Source organism: Elgaria multicarinata, chromosome 6 (genome assembly GCF_023053635.1).
Source record: "Elgaria multicarinata webbii isolate HBS135686 ecotype San Diego chromosome 6, rElgMul1.1.pri, whole genome shotgun sequence".
Classification (NCBI taxonomy): domain Eukaryota; kingdom Metazoa; phylum Chordata; class Lepidosauria; order Squamata; family Anguidae; genus Elgaria; species Elgaria multicarinata.
In genome coordinates this window covers 98,521,978-98,540,878 of record NC_086176.1, presented here as the reverse complement: position 1 = coordinate 98,540,878, position 18,901 = coordinate 98,521,978, and the positions used below count along the sequence as shown (strand labels likewise).

Below are 18,901 nucleotides of genomic sequence, written 5' to 3'. Positions count from 1 at the left end.
GCATACTTACTGGCAGTAAGAGTTTTACGATACAATATGCTGGTATTTTTTGGCTCTGAACCCCTTTGCCTTCGGCTCCACCCAACTCTGGAGTGTGGCTCCCAAGGGCTTCTCCAAAACTGAATTCGGACTTCAGGCTAAAAATGTTCAACACCTTGGTGGAAGGGAAGGAGGAGTTTTTCTCTGGCTCAGATTACAGTCTGAATGCAGCAGAGGGCAACGTAATCAAGTTGGGCTTGGATTCGAGGTGAGCATTCCGATTTGCCAAGGTTTGTCATTCGGAGCCAATTCGGAGTTTTGCCTGCCCCATTGCCTGATAACCATACCAGGCCTACTCTGCTTCTACTTTCCCCAGCCCTTTTCAAGCAGGCTTTAGCACGCATTCTAAAAGCAGTGGCTATGATGCCTGTCTACTGGTTAACATAGAATCATAGAATAGCAGAGTTGGAAGGGGCCTACAAGGCCATCGAGTCCAACCTCCTGCTCAATGCAGGAATCCACCCTAAAGCATCCCTGACATATGGTTGTCCAGCTGCCTCTTGAAGGCCTCTAGTGTGGGAGAGCCCATGACCTCCCTAAGTAACTGGTTCCATTGCCATACTGCTCTAACAGTCAGGAAGTTTTTCCTGATGTCCAGCTGGAATCTGGCTTCCTTTAACTTGAGCCCGTTATTCCGTGTCCTGCACTCTGGGAGGATCGAGAAGAGATCCTGACCCTCCTCTGTGTGACAACCTTTTAAGTATTTGAAGAGTGCTATCATGTCTCCCCTCAATCTTCTCTTCTCCAGGCTAAACATGCCCAGTTCTTTCAGTCTCTCTTCATAGGGCTTTGTTTCCAGACCCCTGATCATCCTGGTTGCCCTCCTCTGAACACGCTCCAGCTTGTCTGCGTCCTTCTTGAATTGTGGAGCCCAGAACTGGATGCAATACTCTAGATGAGGCCTACCCAGGGCTGAATAGAGAGGAACCAGTACCTCACGTGATTTGGAAGCTATACTTCTATTAATGCAGCCCAAAATAGCATTGGCCTTTCTTGCAGCCATATCGCACTGTTGGGTCATATTCAGCTTGTGATCTACAACAATTCCAAGATCCTTCTCGTTTGTAGAATGTTGGCGAGTGAAGAGATACAGTTTTAATAGTCTGCAGTTTAGAAAACCCAGAAATGCTTTAATGTTTTCCAAATCATAAAAAGAACAAAAATCTACAGAATAGCATACAATTAATAACACACACACACCAAAAACACACACAGGTTTCTTAGATAATTATAACAGCATGTTGCTATGTTAAGTCAACAGTTCCATGCTAGAATCTCAGTATGCAGCACAAAAGAAAACATAATTAGAAAAACAAATACTTAAATTACATTCATTATTGTTCAATTAAAAACACAAGCAATGGCTACTACATCTTTACCAAAACTATCCCAGGCTGGTCAATGGTACACCTAGGGAGGACCACATTACACCAGTTTTAAAATCTCTTCACTGGCTGCCAATTACTTTCCGGGTGAAGTATAAAGTGTTGGTTATCACCTTTAAAGCCCTATATGGTTTGGGTCCAGGCTACCTGTGGGATCTCCTTCTTCCATACAATCCACCCTACACACTCAGATCCTCTGGGAAGAATTTCCTTCAGCCAACCAAAACTGGGCTGACAGGTATTACCCAGAGGACCTTCGCTTCTGCTGCTCCCAGACTGTGGAATGGCCTGCTGGAGGAGATTCGTCAACTTAACAGTCTTTTAGCATTTAAGAAAGCTATAAAGACTGATCTCTTCTGGCAGGCCTATCCAGTGGAATTTTAGGATGCTTTTAGGATTTTTTAAAAAGATGTTTTAATAATGTATACTATGTTTTTAATCAGTATTTTATGTATTTTATACTTACTGTTGTTCCTCGCTTCGATCAAAATGGAGAGCCAGGTAAGAACTAATTTTTTAAAATTATTATTATTATTATTATTATTATTATTATTATTATTATTATTTGTGAGGGTAGCACAACCCAGCTAGAGGCTTCCATATGTGTATTCCTATGGAGAGGAACTATACATGCAAACTTTTTAAAAGTTTCGCTTTTAAAAAATTACATTGGATTTACCAGGGTCTATTTTGTTGCGGGGAAAAGACCAGGAGCGGGAGACAGACGTCATGAAAAGGATGCGTAAAAACCGTGAATAGGCAGTAATGAGCATGTGATGAAAAGCTCTTCTGATGACACACTTAGTCTTTACGGGGCCATAAGACTCTTCATTGTTTTTGCTGCAGTAGACTAAGGCAAAATTGTTACAATTCTCCCCCAAGTGGATCTGAAGTTTTAAAAAAGCTAATGGATCTCCTAAAAGTGTTCACTATTTTTCTTACCTAGGAAAGAGAGGCAAATCAAAGGAAAAGAGGGAGTGGAGCTATGCGGGGATAAATTGCCACTTTATCTGTTATCAGGTCCAGTCCCTGTTCTCTGCTATCTGTCTTCCCTTTGTCTCCATTTTCCTGTTTGGGGAGATGTACTGGGGATGCCTTTTAAAATTGTTATTAGTTTAAACTCACGTGCTGTAGAATTCTTCAAGTTTCAATCCCTATCTCTAAACATTAAATTTCTGAGGACTGAGCAGGCAAACTGGTTTGTGTGTGTGCAACATAAATATTAACATGCATGCATCTAATGCGCCTGCATGCAAAATGCACGCGGAAGGAAAATGCGAACAGGTTGCTTCATTCCACAAAGCCAGGCCCATGACCTCTCTAGTAAAAGTTGATTTATTTTTCTTAGTGTAAAAAAGCATTAATCTGCCTTTGTATAAAACATTCCCAAGGTGGGAATGTGTTGAATGTGTTTTTGAACTGACGCTGTTGGGTGATACATACCACCAGACCCTTCGTGAGATGACACATCGTTAACATTCTTTTTACAAATAAATCTGTTGTGGTCAGTTTGCTGATGCACCTTCTTCATTCTGACGTCATCATCGGGGGTGGGGGCAGAAATCACATTTTCCTACCATTACTTTGCCTCCTGCTTCTGTCCCATAATAGGGATGAACAGCTTCCTCTTTCTTCACATGGGGAAGGAAGAGGAAGCAAGCATTCAGGGGGTGTTTTTATGCCACAACACCTCCTGCACACAGCAGGAAATAGTGCCAATTAGCATTAAAGCCAGAAGAATCGGCTTTTTCAGGTGGTATTTTGAAGCGAGAAAAACGACAGAAGGAGCGGGAAACGCATGGGAGGATTGCAGCATCGTCAAAATGTCCCGCGAAGATCAGCGAGTGGCCGGTCGCATGTGTGCCACAAAATGCTCATCTGATGATGCTGTGAAACGAGTGCAGAACTAACTGAAGAGTAAATGAACACAATGTACCACAGGGAAAGAAAATCTGTAATGGGCCCTGGGCACTTCAGGTAGCGATCCTTGGCATGGGAACAGGGGTGTTACAAGTACACCAGAGTGTCCCTGATTTCATCTTTGAAATATTAAAGAGAGTATGCTTTTGTGGAACAAAACAAAAAAGTGGCAAAAATAGAAGTGGATGTTTGCTCCAATGATTTAACAGTCTTCTGCATCATACCGAGGAGGAAGTGGTGCCAGTCAAATAAAGTTGGAGTTTCCCAGCAGCAGCTTCTATTGTGAGATCTACTTCATAGTCCAGGAACTGGTGGAATAGCTTAACCAAATATTTTTGTGCCTGTACAGCAACCAGTACAAGTAATACATTTCATGCTTATATCAACCAGTTGGAGATCCAGAAGCTCACGCTGAGAAGAGGTCTGGAGCTAATCGTCATATATGCAGCCTGCGGGAGGGGAAAAATGAAAATGTCAGTTTTGTCTAAAAACTACCTAGCTTTGTGAATAAAAAGAAAAAGAAAATTGACTTGTTCCCAAATTATTAGAATTTTCTTTGACATGTGCAACGTACCATCAGCAATATCATCATAGATTTCATCATCTCTGTCAATTTAAGAGAAAGAAGGGAAAAAATCAAAATCATTTAATTATTTCATATATATTTGAGAGCATAGGAAATTGCCTTATACTGAATCTATCTAGCTCAGTATTTTCTAATTACACTGACCAAGAGTCAAATATTACATTAATCATGTAGTGTGCTGCCCCCTCAATGTGTTACTTACTTTTGAGTAAGTGCAAATGGTCTGGATCAATCACTGTGCCCCACAAAAGAAAATTTAAACATTTCTCCTTCAGCTGCTTGTTTCCCAAAATTGTCCCCCTCTTCTGCATGCATAGCATGTGGTCTACCACTGAATTACGGCTCTTCAAAAGCACTAAGCTTTCAAATTTGGTAAAATGAAATTAAGCACACCCCTATAGATGTTTACTTGGAATTAAATCCCACTATAATTCAGCACACATCAAAAAGGGAATTATTTTGTTTAGAAACAATTTAAATATTTGAAGGGATGTTTCTGAAGATTAAACATCTGGGAAAGAAGACACTGGGCAACAGCTAATGAGATATTCTCCTAGGCACACCATGTTGAAATGACTGAAAGAAGGGCAAGAATATGGTGCCATGGTCAGTGTCAGACTAGGACCAGAAAAGCCCGGGTTAAAATCCCTGATCAGCCATGAAGCTCACTGGTAACTGTGGGCCAGTCACTGGCCTGGTTTGCATGTAATGATGGCAAACCACGGGTTAATTAATTAACCCACAATTTGCCAGGGTAACGTGCCACCTTCATTCTGATTATGCAACCTCTGATTACTTTGTAATGTGAGAACCCAGACACTACGAGTTAATTTTGGGTTAAAAACCTCAAAGTTAACCTCCATTCAGTTGTAGGTTGCAGCTAACAATGTGCTCAGCACACTGGGCATGCACCACATCAAATTGTGGGTTAATTAATTGTTGTGAACCACCCAGAGAGATTAGGCCATTAGGCAGTTTAGAAATGTAATAAATAAATAGTCCATAATTTGCTACCATTCCAGGGAAACAGGGACACTATCTCCTGGTATAACCTACTTTTATGTGAACATAGAATGGAGGGTAGGAGGAACCATTCATGCTGCCTTGAGTTCCTTGGAGGAAAGGCAGGATAGAAATGAAATAAAACTTGCACAGTTGCCATTCATTTCAATGATGTAAATTTCTCAGTGGATATTTCCCGATATAATATGTCAATAAAATATGAAAGTGTCCTTATTAAAAGACATCAGGAAAAACACTTGGCTTTAGACTTTGAAAAATGCATTTGTTTCTGTGTATTTAAATAAAGCAGTTATTTATCAGCATTTGTACACAAAAGTATTCATTTTCTCTAACACTTAAGAAAAACAACCACAACTATTGTTTTCATTACTCTTTGACAATTCTGTCTCATAGTAAGTTTCAAGATGAATACATTGCACTTACTCGTCAACTATGCAACTTCTTCGAACATAGCCATCTGTAAAATTAAATTATATGTACATAATTATTTTCAGTGTTAAGCTGACATCTCTCTTCTCAGTTATGTGAAAACCTTGAGACCAGGAGAAGAAAATTATAACATAAAAATGTCATGTGTTATCCTTGGATTTCATCCTGACCCTACGAGATGTGTTGGAATTTAGCTGGAACTGAAAGTGACTGGTTAATAACCAACAGTAGCTTGATGGAAGATCTTAGATGCTAATAGGATATATAAACTGTTCATTTGTGGAATAAAAATCAGTTAATACCTCACCTTCATGGATTCAGAATTTTATTTCTACATGTAATGTCTAGAAATCAGGAAATGGATTGTTTCTGATATTTTATGCGCATCACTTGATGACTTATGTAACTCTCTCACAGCTCTGCATATGAACAGCTTGCCTAAGCATTATGATTAATCTTCTAGACCCTATTCTCTGGGCCTCCAGCAAGCACCATTACATTGGCCAACACTAAGGAATAGGACTTTCTCGGTGGTGGCACCACACCTTCGAAACTCCCTCCCCAGAGAGATACATATCGCTACTGCATTAAAAAAACAACAAAAAAAACAGACGACTCATTTATTCCAGTCTGCATTTAGTGCTTAAAATCATTTGCTGCTGCTGCTGCTATCTCTGTGTTCCACTTTGTGAAGATAGAAAAATCAATAAATAGAATTAAAAAACGTGGGTTGGATCCATGCCTTTACCCAGTTCGCACATCATGCCAATTTCTGGGTTGTTTAACCCAGGAATGGGTGGGCTACATGGCAGCAAGTGAGCTGCCTCCTGTGTGCTCATCACTTCTGCTTTTACTCAAATGTAATCCACAATGGCTCATTCCTGGGTTATTGTGATAACATGAACCCAGCACTCTGGGTTTCTTAGGGTTAACCATGTGTTAAAACTGGGTTGTTTAACCCTAAAGAACCCAGAGTTCCAGGTTCACACATCACAACAACAACCCAGGAACAGGGTGTTCCTCAGTTCTTTAGCAAAGTGGGTGCAGGCAGGAGCCAGGGTGCTCACCTGTTCTCACCTGTTCACAAACTACTCCTGGCTTGTTAAACGTGCATTGTTTGAGTGCGCAGACCCAGTCTCAGTCATGCTTAGAATAGATGCATTGTAATCAAAGGCACATTACTTATTACTAGCTTAAGTCCCATTTATTTAAATGGGTATACCCTAAGCATGATGAAATCTAGATCCAGCCCATTGTGTGAGAGAGGATGTCAGCAGATACAAACATTAGAGGCTGATTTGCACTTCATGATAAGCCACCCTGAAAATAGGCCAGAGTCAGTTAGTCCCCCTTAGTCCTCCAGCCTGCTCCCTGAATGTTGACTTTGTGTCACAACACCTCTTGTATCCTTGGCGCCATGGAGGGAAACGTTTCTAGCTTCCCACCCCTCTCTGACTGCTACCCCTTTTCACGGCAGTGCTTCCATTCGCAACCTTCCCCCTCCCCTCCCGGTGCTTTGGAAATATGCGAATGGGTTTGTTTGGGTCCCCCCCCCCCAATTTTATTTTTTCTGTTGCTTGCAAGTGTGCAATTGCGCCCATTCGCTGGTCCGCCATTAACTTTCTTCAGCAGTACAGATCAATATCAGTACAGAGAGCTTCGGCTATTGGGCGGTATACAAATGCAATAAATAAATAAATATCACCTCTGTATGTGTTAAAATCCCACTTGTCAATTTTATCATCTCACTATATTAGGGCTTGAACCTGATACTTGTCAGTTGCTCTCTCATACACTTCAGTGTTTCCATTGACCCCAAACTCAATTTTCTCCAAAACATGCAAACTGACTTTTAAAAGGACTACACTTGGCTTATGTGTTACAGCCTTTGTGACTCAGTTTTCCATCTGAAAAAAACAAGAGTAATGAATAGCACTTTCCTTCCGTGCAGTTGCATTTAAAAACTGCAAGGCAAACATTCTGAACCTGATAATACAGCTCCCTCGGTGGCCTTTGAAACCTGAGTTCCTGTCATTCATTTCAAGACAGGGAAGACTTCCCCTTAAAAGAGGGACAATACCACAACTTTACTACAACTCCCTTGGGGAAATGAGCTCATATCTAGTGTATTCTAATCCCCTTTCCTGTCTCGCATAATGATAATCTTTGCCATTAGCAAGCCTTTTAGAGAAAATTATTGATTTTCAGTATTAAGCTCTCTCTCTCATACAGACACACACACACACACAGAGTATTGTTTAGAGTGAACTCTTCTCGAGGGGTAGTACACAATTTCCTTAAAGACAACCCATGTTTTTAGTTTTTGTGTTAGTTTTTGAGAAGGGAAGCGAAGCAGTTATTGCAATATTGTTCAAACACCAAAAGCTAAACTAACTTTCTCCAACCTGGCACACTTCATATGTAGTGGACTACAACACCCACCTTTTCCAGCCAGTGTGGCTGCCATGTTGTCTGGGGATGATGGGGGGTGTAGTGGAGGGCACCACATTGGAGAAGGTGGAGCTAAACCCACTGAAACATGTGTCATTTGAGGTTTCAAATTTTGTGTGCATATATTGAGTAATTTGCCCCTTTGACCATCCCAATGACCTGGATTGGAAGAAACCTTGTCCAGGAAGATACTGGGCCAGTTTACATGATAGCAGGTGGCTATCATGTAAACATGACAGTCATTATGGCTTTACATGATAGTCATGGTGGCTTATTAACCACCTGGTGCATGTCAGCTGCACACTGGCTGGATTTACATAATTACCCTCGCCAGGACAGCTTATTGGGGCATCCGAACCCAGGTGGTTGGGTTTTGGGTGGTTTGTTAACAACCCCAATCGCCCACCTTCACTGGGTTCAGATGTCACAAGCTGTGATGGTGAGGGTAATTATGTAAATCCGGCCAGCATGCAAACTCAGGGTGATTAACAAGCTACTGTGGGTTATTAACCACTCTGCGATCATGTAAACCAGGTCAAAATAGTTGGGTTCACACATCACACTAACCCATAGCATTTTATATATTTTATTGTTGTAAGCTGCCTTGTGAGGGCCTCTGCCCTGAAGGGTGGCCAAGAAATGTTTTAAATAAATAAATAGGTGGTTATGCAAACAACCTACTGTGCTGCTGTCAGACAATCAGGCAAACAAGCTAGTTTATTTCACTCCTTTGCTCCTCCTGTAGTCCTCTCAGCCAGGCAGGTATCCCAGCTTCCTTTGCAGCAGAAATAGAGATCTCTTGAGAAGAGAAGAGCGGCAGCAGCATTTTCGGCCGCTGTTGCTAACCAGCTCTGTAGGCAATCTCCAAAACTCACGCTGTGTGTCAGACAACACACTAACCCACCCTAGTAAAATAACCCTTACTGCAGACTGTGGGTTCTCAGGGTGGCTTATTTGGGGGAAATAACTCACTCTTGGGTAGAGGAAACATCCCACAGACAACACGCTAACCCATCATGGATTGTTCCAGAAAACACAAACCATTATTGTTTAGCGTGTTGTGTGAAAGGAGAAAGTAGGGTGGCTCCTTATGCATTGCCAAAAGAGAGGTTAACAGAGGACAGTGATGTGCCAACATTTGCATAGGCTACTTGATACATTTGTATAAATGCAAATTCAGAAGTAATTATTATACTTTAAATAGAAATGCAATACTTTGGGAGGCTGTGAAGAGGTGATCTGTGTGCCTGCCTCTTCAGTCTGCTGTCCAGGTGCTAAGTGTGGATGGATAACAAATCTTGTGGTTATGGTCTTTTAGGCTGAAATAGAGGACACCTTCAAATAGAGGACTGTCCTCTGAGAGCCTTTCAAATAGAAGACTGTCCTCCTTATCCATCCAGCTTCCTCACAAGTTTCACACTGGTAAAGATTTCCCAAAGCAGCTCGTAAGGTGGGGAGAGGGTCAGCATCTCTCCCTGGGAAAAGACTTCTGTGACTTAAAGGCTTGTAGCCGAAAGCTAAAGGCAGAAGCGGCGGCAGCCCAGGGAAAACTGCCTACTCCTGGAGCTTTGTAGACAAATCAAGTGAAAGGTCACAAGCCCCGCTCAACATTCCTATCATTCCAAAACCCAAACCCCTACAGGGGACAGAGACAGATAACAAACAGGCTTACAAATGCAGGACTGGGGGGGGGGGGGGGGGCACTTCGGAAAACCAGGCTAAAATCACCCTCCACTCAGCACAGATGTTGAATAAAGGCAGTCAATAGCAAGGGCCGTCCAGTGGCCTTTTAATTCAGCCTTCCACCAACCTGGTGCTCTCCAGAATGCTTTGCACCACAACTCCCACCGGTCTCAGCCAGCATTGCCAATAGTCAGGGATGATAGGAGTTGTAGTCCAAAACCTCTAGAACGCATCAGACTGAAGAAAGCTCTCTTAACTAGAGCAATTAAGATAGAATTAATTCACCCACATCGGTCAGGGTGCAACATTCCCCTACAATATTGACAGCTGGTATCTATAGAAAAAATGACCTACCTAGCAGCATGTCTAGCACTTCAGTGAGGGGGATGTGTCTGCACGTAGGGTGCATATATTTCAGGGGCCCTGGAGAAATGAAATATGAATTTCATCCTACTGTGGGTCCCTGTCCATGGAGACGGACCACAACTGACAAGGATAATCTGCAGAGTTTTCCTTCGCTGCAGAAGTGGCGTTGAAGATCAACACTTTATTTTCTCCACTGCAAAGAATGGCAGGTGAACTCAGGAAGACTGGAGGCTGTTCCTTGCCTCTAGTGCTCATGTTCATTCAAAATCAAACATAAACCTTTATCGGTAGCCCTGCTCCTTTAACATGCAGAAAAGGGCAAGTAAAATGATCAAGGGGCTGGAGCATCTCCCCAGTGAGGGAAGGGGAGGATTGTTTAGCATGGAAAGAAGGGGGGAGATATGATGGAGGTGTACAAAATTATGCATGGTGAGGAGAGCGTGGAACGGGTGACATTTTTCTCCATATCTCATAATACTAGAACTCGGGGTCGTCCTATGAAGCTGATTGGTGGGAGTTACAGGACAGATAAAAGGAAGGACTTCTTCACACAGTGCATAATTAAACTATGGAATTCACTACCACAAGATATGGTGATGGCCACCAATTTGGATGGCTTTAAAAGCGGGTTAGATAAATTCCTGGAGGAGAAGGCTATCAGTGGCTACTAGCCCTGATGGTTATGTACTACCTCCAGTATCAAATGGACCCTTGGTCTGATCCAGCATGGGTCTTCTTATGTTCTTATGTAATATGCACAGTCTTATTCTTATGTCCATGTCTTGGTCATGCTAGAATGAGCCAGAATGTTGGAAACTGGCTTTTATACATGCATAGATGTTGTTGATCTGTCTTTACTGCTTGTTCAATCCTGGATATGATCAAGGCAGCAATGTAGCTATTATCGTTAACACAATTATCACAACCTCTGCATTCCAATAATTTTCCAATTTTGTGGCCCAAAACTGCATAACAGAACACTCACTCCAATTATAGAAAGCTTATATCTGTTCCTTTTGCTTTCCCCCTCAACTATCATGTCTGTAGCATCATCTTCTAATTCTCTATTCTGCTGTTACTTATGCAGCCTCTGAAACTATTCACATCTCACTTAAGAATCCATGGCTTTGTTCCAAGTGGATCTGAGTTAAATACATAGCACTAAAGTACACTGAAAAGCATTTTGTGGTTTTACTTTTAACAAGTCGTGTTTTCATTCACTCCTCAGTGAGTTCCTAAACCCTGCTTTAAAAGGTATGTCCCGGATACAAAATCAACAATAGAATATGGACCCTAGCAAGGATACATAAAATTATAGAAACATTAGGGACCTGAAGCAGTTGGTCAGAATATGTTCTATGATTGATCTGGATGTGATCTGGGCCATCATTAGTAATGCCAGTCTGGCTCCCACTGATCTCGGATGCACAAAGAACCTGTCAACATCTTGTTATCCATGGACCACAGAGCAAGGGAGAGGCCTGAAGGTGTATTTTTGTACTTACATTTTCCTTCTTCATTTCTACACAAGACTTTAGTATCATCCACATTTTTAATAACCTCAACAGATTCTCCTGGCTTCACTTGCAAGTCTTTGGCGCCTCTTTTCTTTGGAGATGGCGCTCGAGCTATGGTTGTAGTAAACAGAACTCGAATATCGCCTTCATACTGTGAAACACAAAGCAACGATTGATGGCGCACACACAAAAATTATACACCAGATAAAATTAAAATCACCACTTCACGTTTTTTCCCTTCCTTCTTACAAACATTTCAAGATACCCTACACTTAAGGTACTATCAATACCTTTGAGGGAAGGTTACAACAGACGGGATTGTTTGGCTTGGAAAAAAGGAGGCTAAGGGGAGACCTGATAGAGTTGTTCAGAATTATGCATGGTGTGGAGAATGTTCAAACTATCGGACAGTGGCACTTATTTCACATGCCAGCAAGGTAATGCTCAAGATCCTGCAAGGTAGACTCCAGCAATTCATGGAGTGAGAATTGCCAGATGTACAAGCTGGGTTTAGAAAAGGCAGAGGAACTAGAGACCAAGTTACCAATATCCGCTAGATAATGGAGAAAGCCAGGGAGTTCCAGAAAAACATCTATTTCTGTTTTATTGACTATTCTAAAGCCTTTGACTGTGTGGATCATAACAAACTGTGGCAAGTTCTTGGTGGCATGGGGATACCAAGTCATCTTGTCTGCCTCCTGAAGAATCCGTATAACGAACAAGTAGCAACGGTAAGAACAGACCACGGAACAACGGACTGGTTTAAGATTGGGAAAAGAGTATGGCAGGGTTGTATACTCTCACCTTACCTATTCAACTTGTATGCAGAACACATCATGCGACGTGCTGGGCTTGACGAATCCAAGGCTGGAGTTAAAATTGCAGGAAGAAACATTAACAATCTCAGATATGCAGATGACACCACTTTGATGGCTGAAAGCGAGGAGGAGCTGAGGAGACTTATGACAAAGGTGAAGGAAGAAAGTGCAAAAGCTGGGTTGCAGTTAAACCTCAAAAAAACCAAGATTATGGCAACCAGCTTGATTGATAACTGGCAAATAGAGGGAGAAAACGTGGAGGCAGTGACAGACTTTGTATTTCTGGGCGCAAAGATTACTGCAGACGCTGACTGCAGCCAGGAAATCAGAAGACGTTTACTTCTTGGGAGGAGAGCAATGACAAATCTTGATAAAATAGTTAAGAGCAGAGACACCACACTGACAACAAAGGTCCGCATAGTTAAAGCAATGGTATTCCCCGTAGTAACCTATGGCTGCGAGAGCTGGACCATAAGGAAAGCTGAGCGAAGGAAGATAGATACTTTTGAACTGTGGTGTTGGAGGAAAATTCTGAGAGTGCCTTGGACTGCAAGAAGATCAAACCAGTCCATACTCCAGGAAATAAAGCCAGACTGCTCACTTGAGGGAATGGTATTAAAGGCAAAACTGAAGTACTTTGGCCACATAATGAGAAGACAGGATACCCTGGAGAAGAGGCTGATGCTAGGGAAAGTGGAAGGCAAAAGGAAGAGGGGCCGACCAAGGGCAAGATGGATGGATGATATTCTGGAGGTGACAGACTCGACCTTGGGGGAGCTAGGGGTGGCGACAGCCGACAGAAAGCTCTGGCGTGGGCTGGTCCATGAAGTCACGAAGAGTCGGAAGCGACTGAACGAATAAACAACAACGGAGAATGTGGATAGGGAGACATTTTTCTTCCTCTCCCATAATACTAGAACCTGGGGTCATCTCATGAAACTGATTGGTGGGAGATTCATAACAGATAAAAGGATGTATTTCTTCACACAGTGCATAGTTAAACTATGGCATTCACTACCACACAATGTAGTGATGGCCACCAATTTGGATGGCTTTGAAAGAGAGTTGGATAAATTCCTGGAGAAGGCTATCAGTGGCTACTAGTCCTGATGGCTATGTGCTACTTCCAGTATCTCAGACAATAAGCCTAAGTACACCAGTTGCTGGGGAACACGGCGGGAGGGTGCTGTTGCACCGTATCCTGCTTGTGGGTCCCTAGTTGACTACTAGTTGGCCACTATGTGAACAAAGCGCTGGACTAGATGGACCCTTGGCCTGATCTTCTTATATTCTTAGCCTGTTTGATGTTCCAGGTAGACCGTGGAATGAAAGACCTTAAAACAAAAGTCTTATGTTTGCTTGTTCCTTGGGTTGCGAGTTGTTGCTGCTTAATTCCAAAAATCTTGGATCTCCAGGCAATGATGGGCTAGGCAGAGAGGAGCCAGGGAAAAGCCTTGTGGCTTAGACTAGAGAGCTGAGAGCCAGGAGCTCCAGTGTGGACACCAATGTGTCAGTTGACACCTCTCTTGGCACCCAACAGGCTCCCTGTCCCCTCCGGATTTTTTTTAAATTTATTTTTGGTTTAATTATACAAATTATGTGGGAGGCGAGCTCACTGCAAAGGGAAGCACCCATTTCCAGAAGCATCCTTACTTCTAAGAACGCTTCTGGGTGCAACGTCTCCCAGTCTCAGCAGTTTGCTTTCTGTGAAATGAGTGTTGGAGGAGAGAAATGTGGTTTTGCATTTTGGAGATGCGTCTGTTCTTCTGTGTGTGGTTGATTAACTGGGTGACTACATGTGGGCATAAAATGAAGCACATACATCCCGTTTTGAGCCCACCTGTGGTCACCCAGTGGGTGGGCAGGTGCAAGTGGGCAGGCACACAGGGAAGGCACACAGTACTTTCAAGAACTGCACACTGTTTTGCTGACCGAAAAGTGCTACATAAATAATGTAGGCTATCTTAATCATTGGATTTGCACTTCCTCTGGATCAAGCCCTCAAACTCTCCTGAGACAGCCAAAGAACATCCCCTTGTAGTCACAACATGAGCTTGATTTTCAGTATTTAGAATAGGGAAATGTTCCACTTTCACATATTTTTCCCCAGGGGAAATAAAGATAAATGTTTATTCTCTGAGACAGTTTTTTTTTTTTTTTTTAAAAAAAGAAAGCTTTGTAGTCAGTTTACATCATGCAACGTTTTAAATCAACAGTCTAATCCTAGATGTGGCCACTAGGAAATAAATTTCACTGAGTTCAATCGGACACATACTAGTAGGCTTTGATGACAGCAACCTGACCTCAGAAGTCTAATCTTAAGTCCTATTTATTTCAGTGGGATATTTTTCCAAGTAAGTAGATTGTTAAGCATAACTGCATGCTCAAAAGTAAGTCTGCTTAGAAATCCCACCAATGTCAAAACAACTTGCCCTCTAGCTAGTCCCATTAACCTCAGAGGGATGATGGTGATAATAATAATAATAATAATAATAATAATAATAATAATAATAATAATAAATTTATGTCTTACCCGCCTCTCCATTCTGATCGAGGCGGGGAACAACAATAAATGATAAAATACATAATACTCAATTAAAACATAATATACATTGTTAAAAACATCCTAAAAAACACCCTAAAGACATTTCAAAAACACCTTAAAATTCCACTGGATAGGCCTGCTGGAAGAGATCAGTATTTAGAGCTTTCTTGAATGCTAGTAGACTGTTAAGTTGACGAGTCTCCTCTGGCAGGCCATTCCACAGTCTGGGAGCAGCAGAAGAGAAGATCTTCTAAGTGTGTGTGAAAACTGTGTGTGTAGGTAGAGAAGTGTGTGTGTGCGTGTGCAGGTGCAGAAGGTCTGTGCATGTGTACACACACACATATACCTGGCCCCTCTGCCCACAACTGACATTGAATGAGGCTCTCGGAGCCAAAAGGTTGTGCGCCCCTGTTCCATGTAAACATGTTTCAGATTGCTCTGCACAACTTACTCCAGTATTTAGGGAAGGAGTTCAGCGGTTTGCATATTACAAAACTCAAAGGCTGCTGGTTTGGAGTCATCATGAAGAAATGAGTAATCTGTTTGGGGGAAGCTGGAAGCCATGTGCAACACCTGTGTAATCCAGATATGATTGGAAGTTCTGCTGTTGGTTAAGGGTTCTGCTGATTCGGGGATGGAAGTTGTGTCTGCATTGGATGGAGCTGGGCCTCCTCTTGAAAGCCTTGTCCATAGTATCGAGCCGATACGCCTATGTACATCAGTTGCTGCGGAGTGTGGATGGGAGGGTGCTGTTGCACTCGTGTCCTGCTTGTCGGCTTCCCATGGGCATCTGGTTGGCCACTGTGTGAACAGGATGCTGAACTAGATGGACCCTTGGCCTGCTCTAGCATGGTTCTTCTTATATTCTTAAGGCTGATTATGTGATTTGTGAAAAATTAGATGTCCGGGTTGGCATTTTATGCTGTTTTAGTATTTAGAATGGTTTCAGTGCCCTGTTTTGTGTTAGCTACCTGAAGGGTCTATCAACCAAAAGGCAGCTCACAAACAAACACTTACTTTAAACTTTTTCCGGAAATCTCTCTCTTCTTTTTCCAACTTCTTAAGTTTCTGTGAATCACGGTCATCAGATTTGGCTTTCACAAAGCTCAGGGACTTTGTTCTTGAACTAAAGTAACAAATTTCAAAGAAACAAACAAACAAAAACACCCCAAGATCATCAGTATGTAGACTTGATAACTTTGCAGGCAGTTCTGAAACATTATAGGAATGTACAAATTCTGTTAAATCCATTCCGTCTTTCGTTCCACTGTCTGCTCCTCGATGGAATCCAATTTTTTTTAGGGATGTACATGAATCTCGTTCAATTTCCGAATGTGCAAATTAAAGTGCATTAGCACTTGCGCGAATTAGTGCTAATGTCCCTTAGTGCATGTGCACATTAGTACTAATGTGCTGCAAATCCACCCCAAAATTAAAAAAAAAACTGTTCAGCAAGCCTGCAGAATCCACACAACCCAGAAAAAGCTGTTCTACTGCAGTATCCAACACCCCTAAAACATTATTTGTGCCTTTGTCAACTAAAGCCTGGCTAAAGGACAGGTGTACTTTACAGCAATTCAACCAGCTCCCCACCCACAACCCCAAAGAATCCTTTTTATCTAAGTTCCCTCACCTAAGTTCTTTTGGTGGTGGAGGGAAGTCAGTTGTTTCCACATCATCGTAGACATCACTGTCTCCAGAATCTAAAACAGAAAGTGTTCTTAAGCATCAAGAATAAATATATAACCATCCATTGTGTATCTGGTAATGTTTTGTAGCAGCGGTTTCTCTTATTATGGCATGCCATGACAATGATAAACCAGTATGTTATATGATTTTTCTAATATTAATGGCTTCGGAATCTAAAGAGGCAAGCGTCTATTAAAAATCATCCCAGGTTCACTTGCTGCCTCCATCAACTAAGCCTTAACTGTCTGAATTCAGGACCACCATTGGCTTATGGTGTGTGTATAACTCTGGGTTGAATCGTGGCCTGTGTGTCTGCCAAGGGGCATTAGTAGATGTTGATAAGCTCATCATGTCAAAGCCTAAAACAAGAGGAGGCTGGGAAATGAATTTGAAGAATTTGTTGAATATTACGCAGTCATGTTGCTATTTGCTGCCATTTTCTGCCTTTGAATGTTAAAATTAAGCCGGTCAATGCACACTTTCAAAAGCCTCCCTCCTGACCGTCTCTGGGCAGAACTAGACTCAACGCTAATCACTTCCCTTGGAGTTGTGTTTGGGGCTGACCCAAGATATTTGGCTGCTTGAAGCTGTGGACAAGACGGTGCCCTCTCCACAATTCCATACACAGAAGCTGACTGGCCTGGCAGTTGAATCTTACTTCAACACTGGCGATGGGACAGCATCCTCCACCATACTAGGAGGCAGGAGATTAGCTGAAAGGGTGCAGGGCAAGCCACATGGCACACACAGCTCTGTCCTCCAACAGAAGGGAACAGCTAAGGCAGCACAAGAAGAATGCCTGGGAGACCCTCTTCCCACCAGCATCTTCTGCCTGAGGAATCTGCCTCATTCTGCCTAACGATAAGGTCCAGCCCTGATCTTTCTTTTTATAACTGGAACCAGCAGGCTTGGACAACCAGGATCCTGGCCATGGCTGGATGGCTGGGTTATCCTTTCCCTCTAATGGTGCAGCCCCAAGGAATACCATTCCCCCACAAGCTGCTCATTGGCTCATGTGGGAAGCTCCCATGGGTGCTAATGGAAGTTTCCCTCTGATGCTAATCAGCAGCTAGGAGGGCAAACAGAATTTTCTGATAACCAGACAAGAGCAGGAGGGAGGAGGACAAGAAGGAGAAGGGATAGCGGTCCCATACAGAAGAAAACTTCAGTGTATGGATTTTGTTAAATCTGTTCTGTCCATTTTGTGAATTTTCTGGCATCGTTCATTCTGCTGTCCACTCATCGATGGAGTCAGGATTTCTAAGCGATGTAGAGAATTTCATTCCACCTGTGCTAACGTGCATTCATGATAATTTGCACTTGTGCTAGTGCGCATTCGCGCAAAGCCCACCCCCAAGTAAAAAAAAAAAAAGGTCTACGGAACTGTGCAACACAGAAACAGTGGGGCTGCTGTGGAAACCAGAGGTCAGATTCATAGAAATCCAAACTCATTTGAAACCATTGTGGGTTTCTCCAGCTTCTCTAAGGTGTTGTTTGTTGGGATAGGAAACTTCAGAGGAATTGGGGGCCAATTTCTGGGAGTATTAAAACGGGGCCCACAATTCAGCAGTGATGACACAGGGGCAGGAGGGGGCAGCAATTTCTAGGAGCGCACACCACATTTTAATATATAATTCTTCTCCCAGAAGCCCCAGGGATTTTGAATTTGCATTTACATGGGGTCCACAATTCAGTGACTTGGGGGCAGGAGGGGGCAGCCCACCCTGGTTAGAGGAGCTCAGTCACAATCTAAAAATAGATGAACACTTTGATATTACTACGTACCCTTCCCTGTTTGCCTTGTGGAAGAAGTTCTGCTCGAAATGAAACAAACAAACAACCTTCATTAATCACCATCATTTCTTCTTTCAGGCTACAAACAATCACACGATATGGCTAAGCACATCATTATGGCAGCAGGATTTCTTATCTGTTAGTCACTTGTTGGCGTGATTGCTTTGCTCCCATTAGGCCTGCTTTCTGACGTGAGCTCTGGGCAGTGCACATAGTGTTCTTAGACAACCTCCCAATCCAGCTTAACTGCAGTAAGGTTGCTTTGCCATTTGCCATCACCTAATTCCCTGGGTCCTTGTTTCACATTGCGGTTTATAAAGGCACAATCCTATGCATGTTTTCACAGAAATAGGTTCTACGAATCCCAACATTCCCTAGCCAGCTATGATGGCTGAGGAATACTGGGAGTTGTAGGACTTATTTCTCTCTAAACTCTTCTAGTATGAAGTACCTTGGTTTTCAATACTTCCAAAGATATATGTATTATTATTGTTTATTATATAAAACAGGTCATCCATGTTATGTGTACTCCAGCTTGAATCTAGGCCACAGGTTGAGGAGCAAAAAGCTGAGAATCCACATACCCTGCAGGGGGTAACGAACCTGTTTTCAAATACAGGATGCCCTATGGACAGAGTGAAAGGAAGTCAAAGGTG

General features: G+C 42.5%; 1 protein-coding gene across 1 annotated transcript in view; it reads right to left on the bottom strand.

Annotated features, from left to right (window-relative positions):
• Window positions 1-1,148: 1,148 nt before the first annotated feature.
• Window positions 1,149-18,901, bottom strand: part of FYB1 (FYN binding protein 1) — a 60,773-nt gene continuing 43,020 nt past the window's right edge. The window contains exons 13-19 of the mRNA XM_063128131.1: window positions 18,237-18,265; window positions 16,396-16,465; window positions 15,780-15,888; window positions 11,388-11,550; window positions 5,377-5,410; window positions 3,919-3,950; window positions 1,149-3,793 (exon numbers count right to left, since the gene is read on the bottom strand). Coding sequence (XP_062984201.1) covers window positions 3,774-3,793; window positions 3,919-3,950; window positions 5,377-5,410; window positions 11,388-11,550; window positions 15,780-15,888; window positions 16,396-16,465; window positions 18,237-18,265 — 457 coding nt within the window. The 3' untranslated portion in view covers window positions 1,149-3,773. The remainder of the gene's footprint in view (window positions 3,794-3,918; window positions 3,951-5,376; window positions 5,411-11,387; window positions 11,551-15,779; window positions 15,889-16,395; window positions 16,466-18,236; window positions 18,266-18,901) is intronic.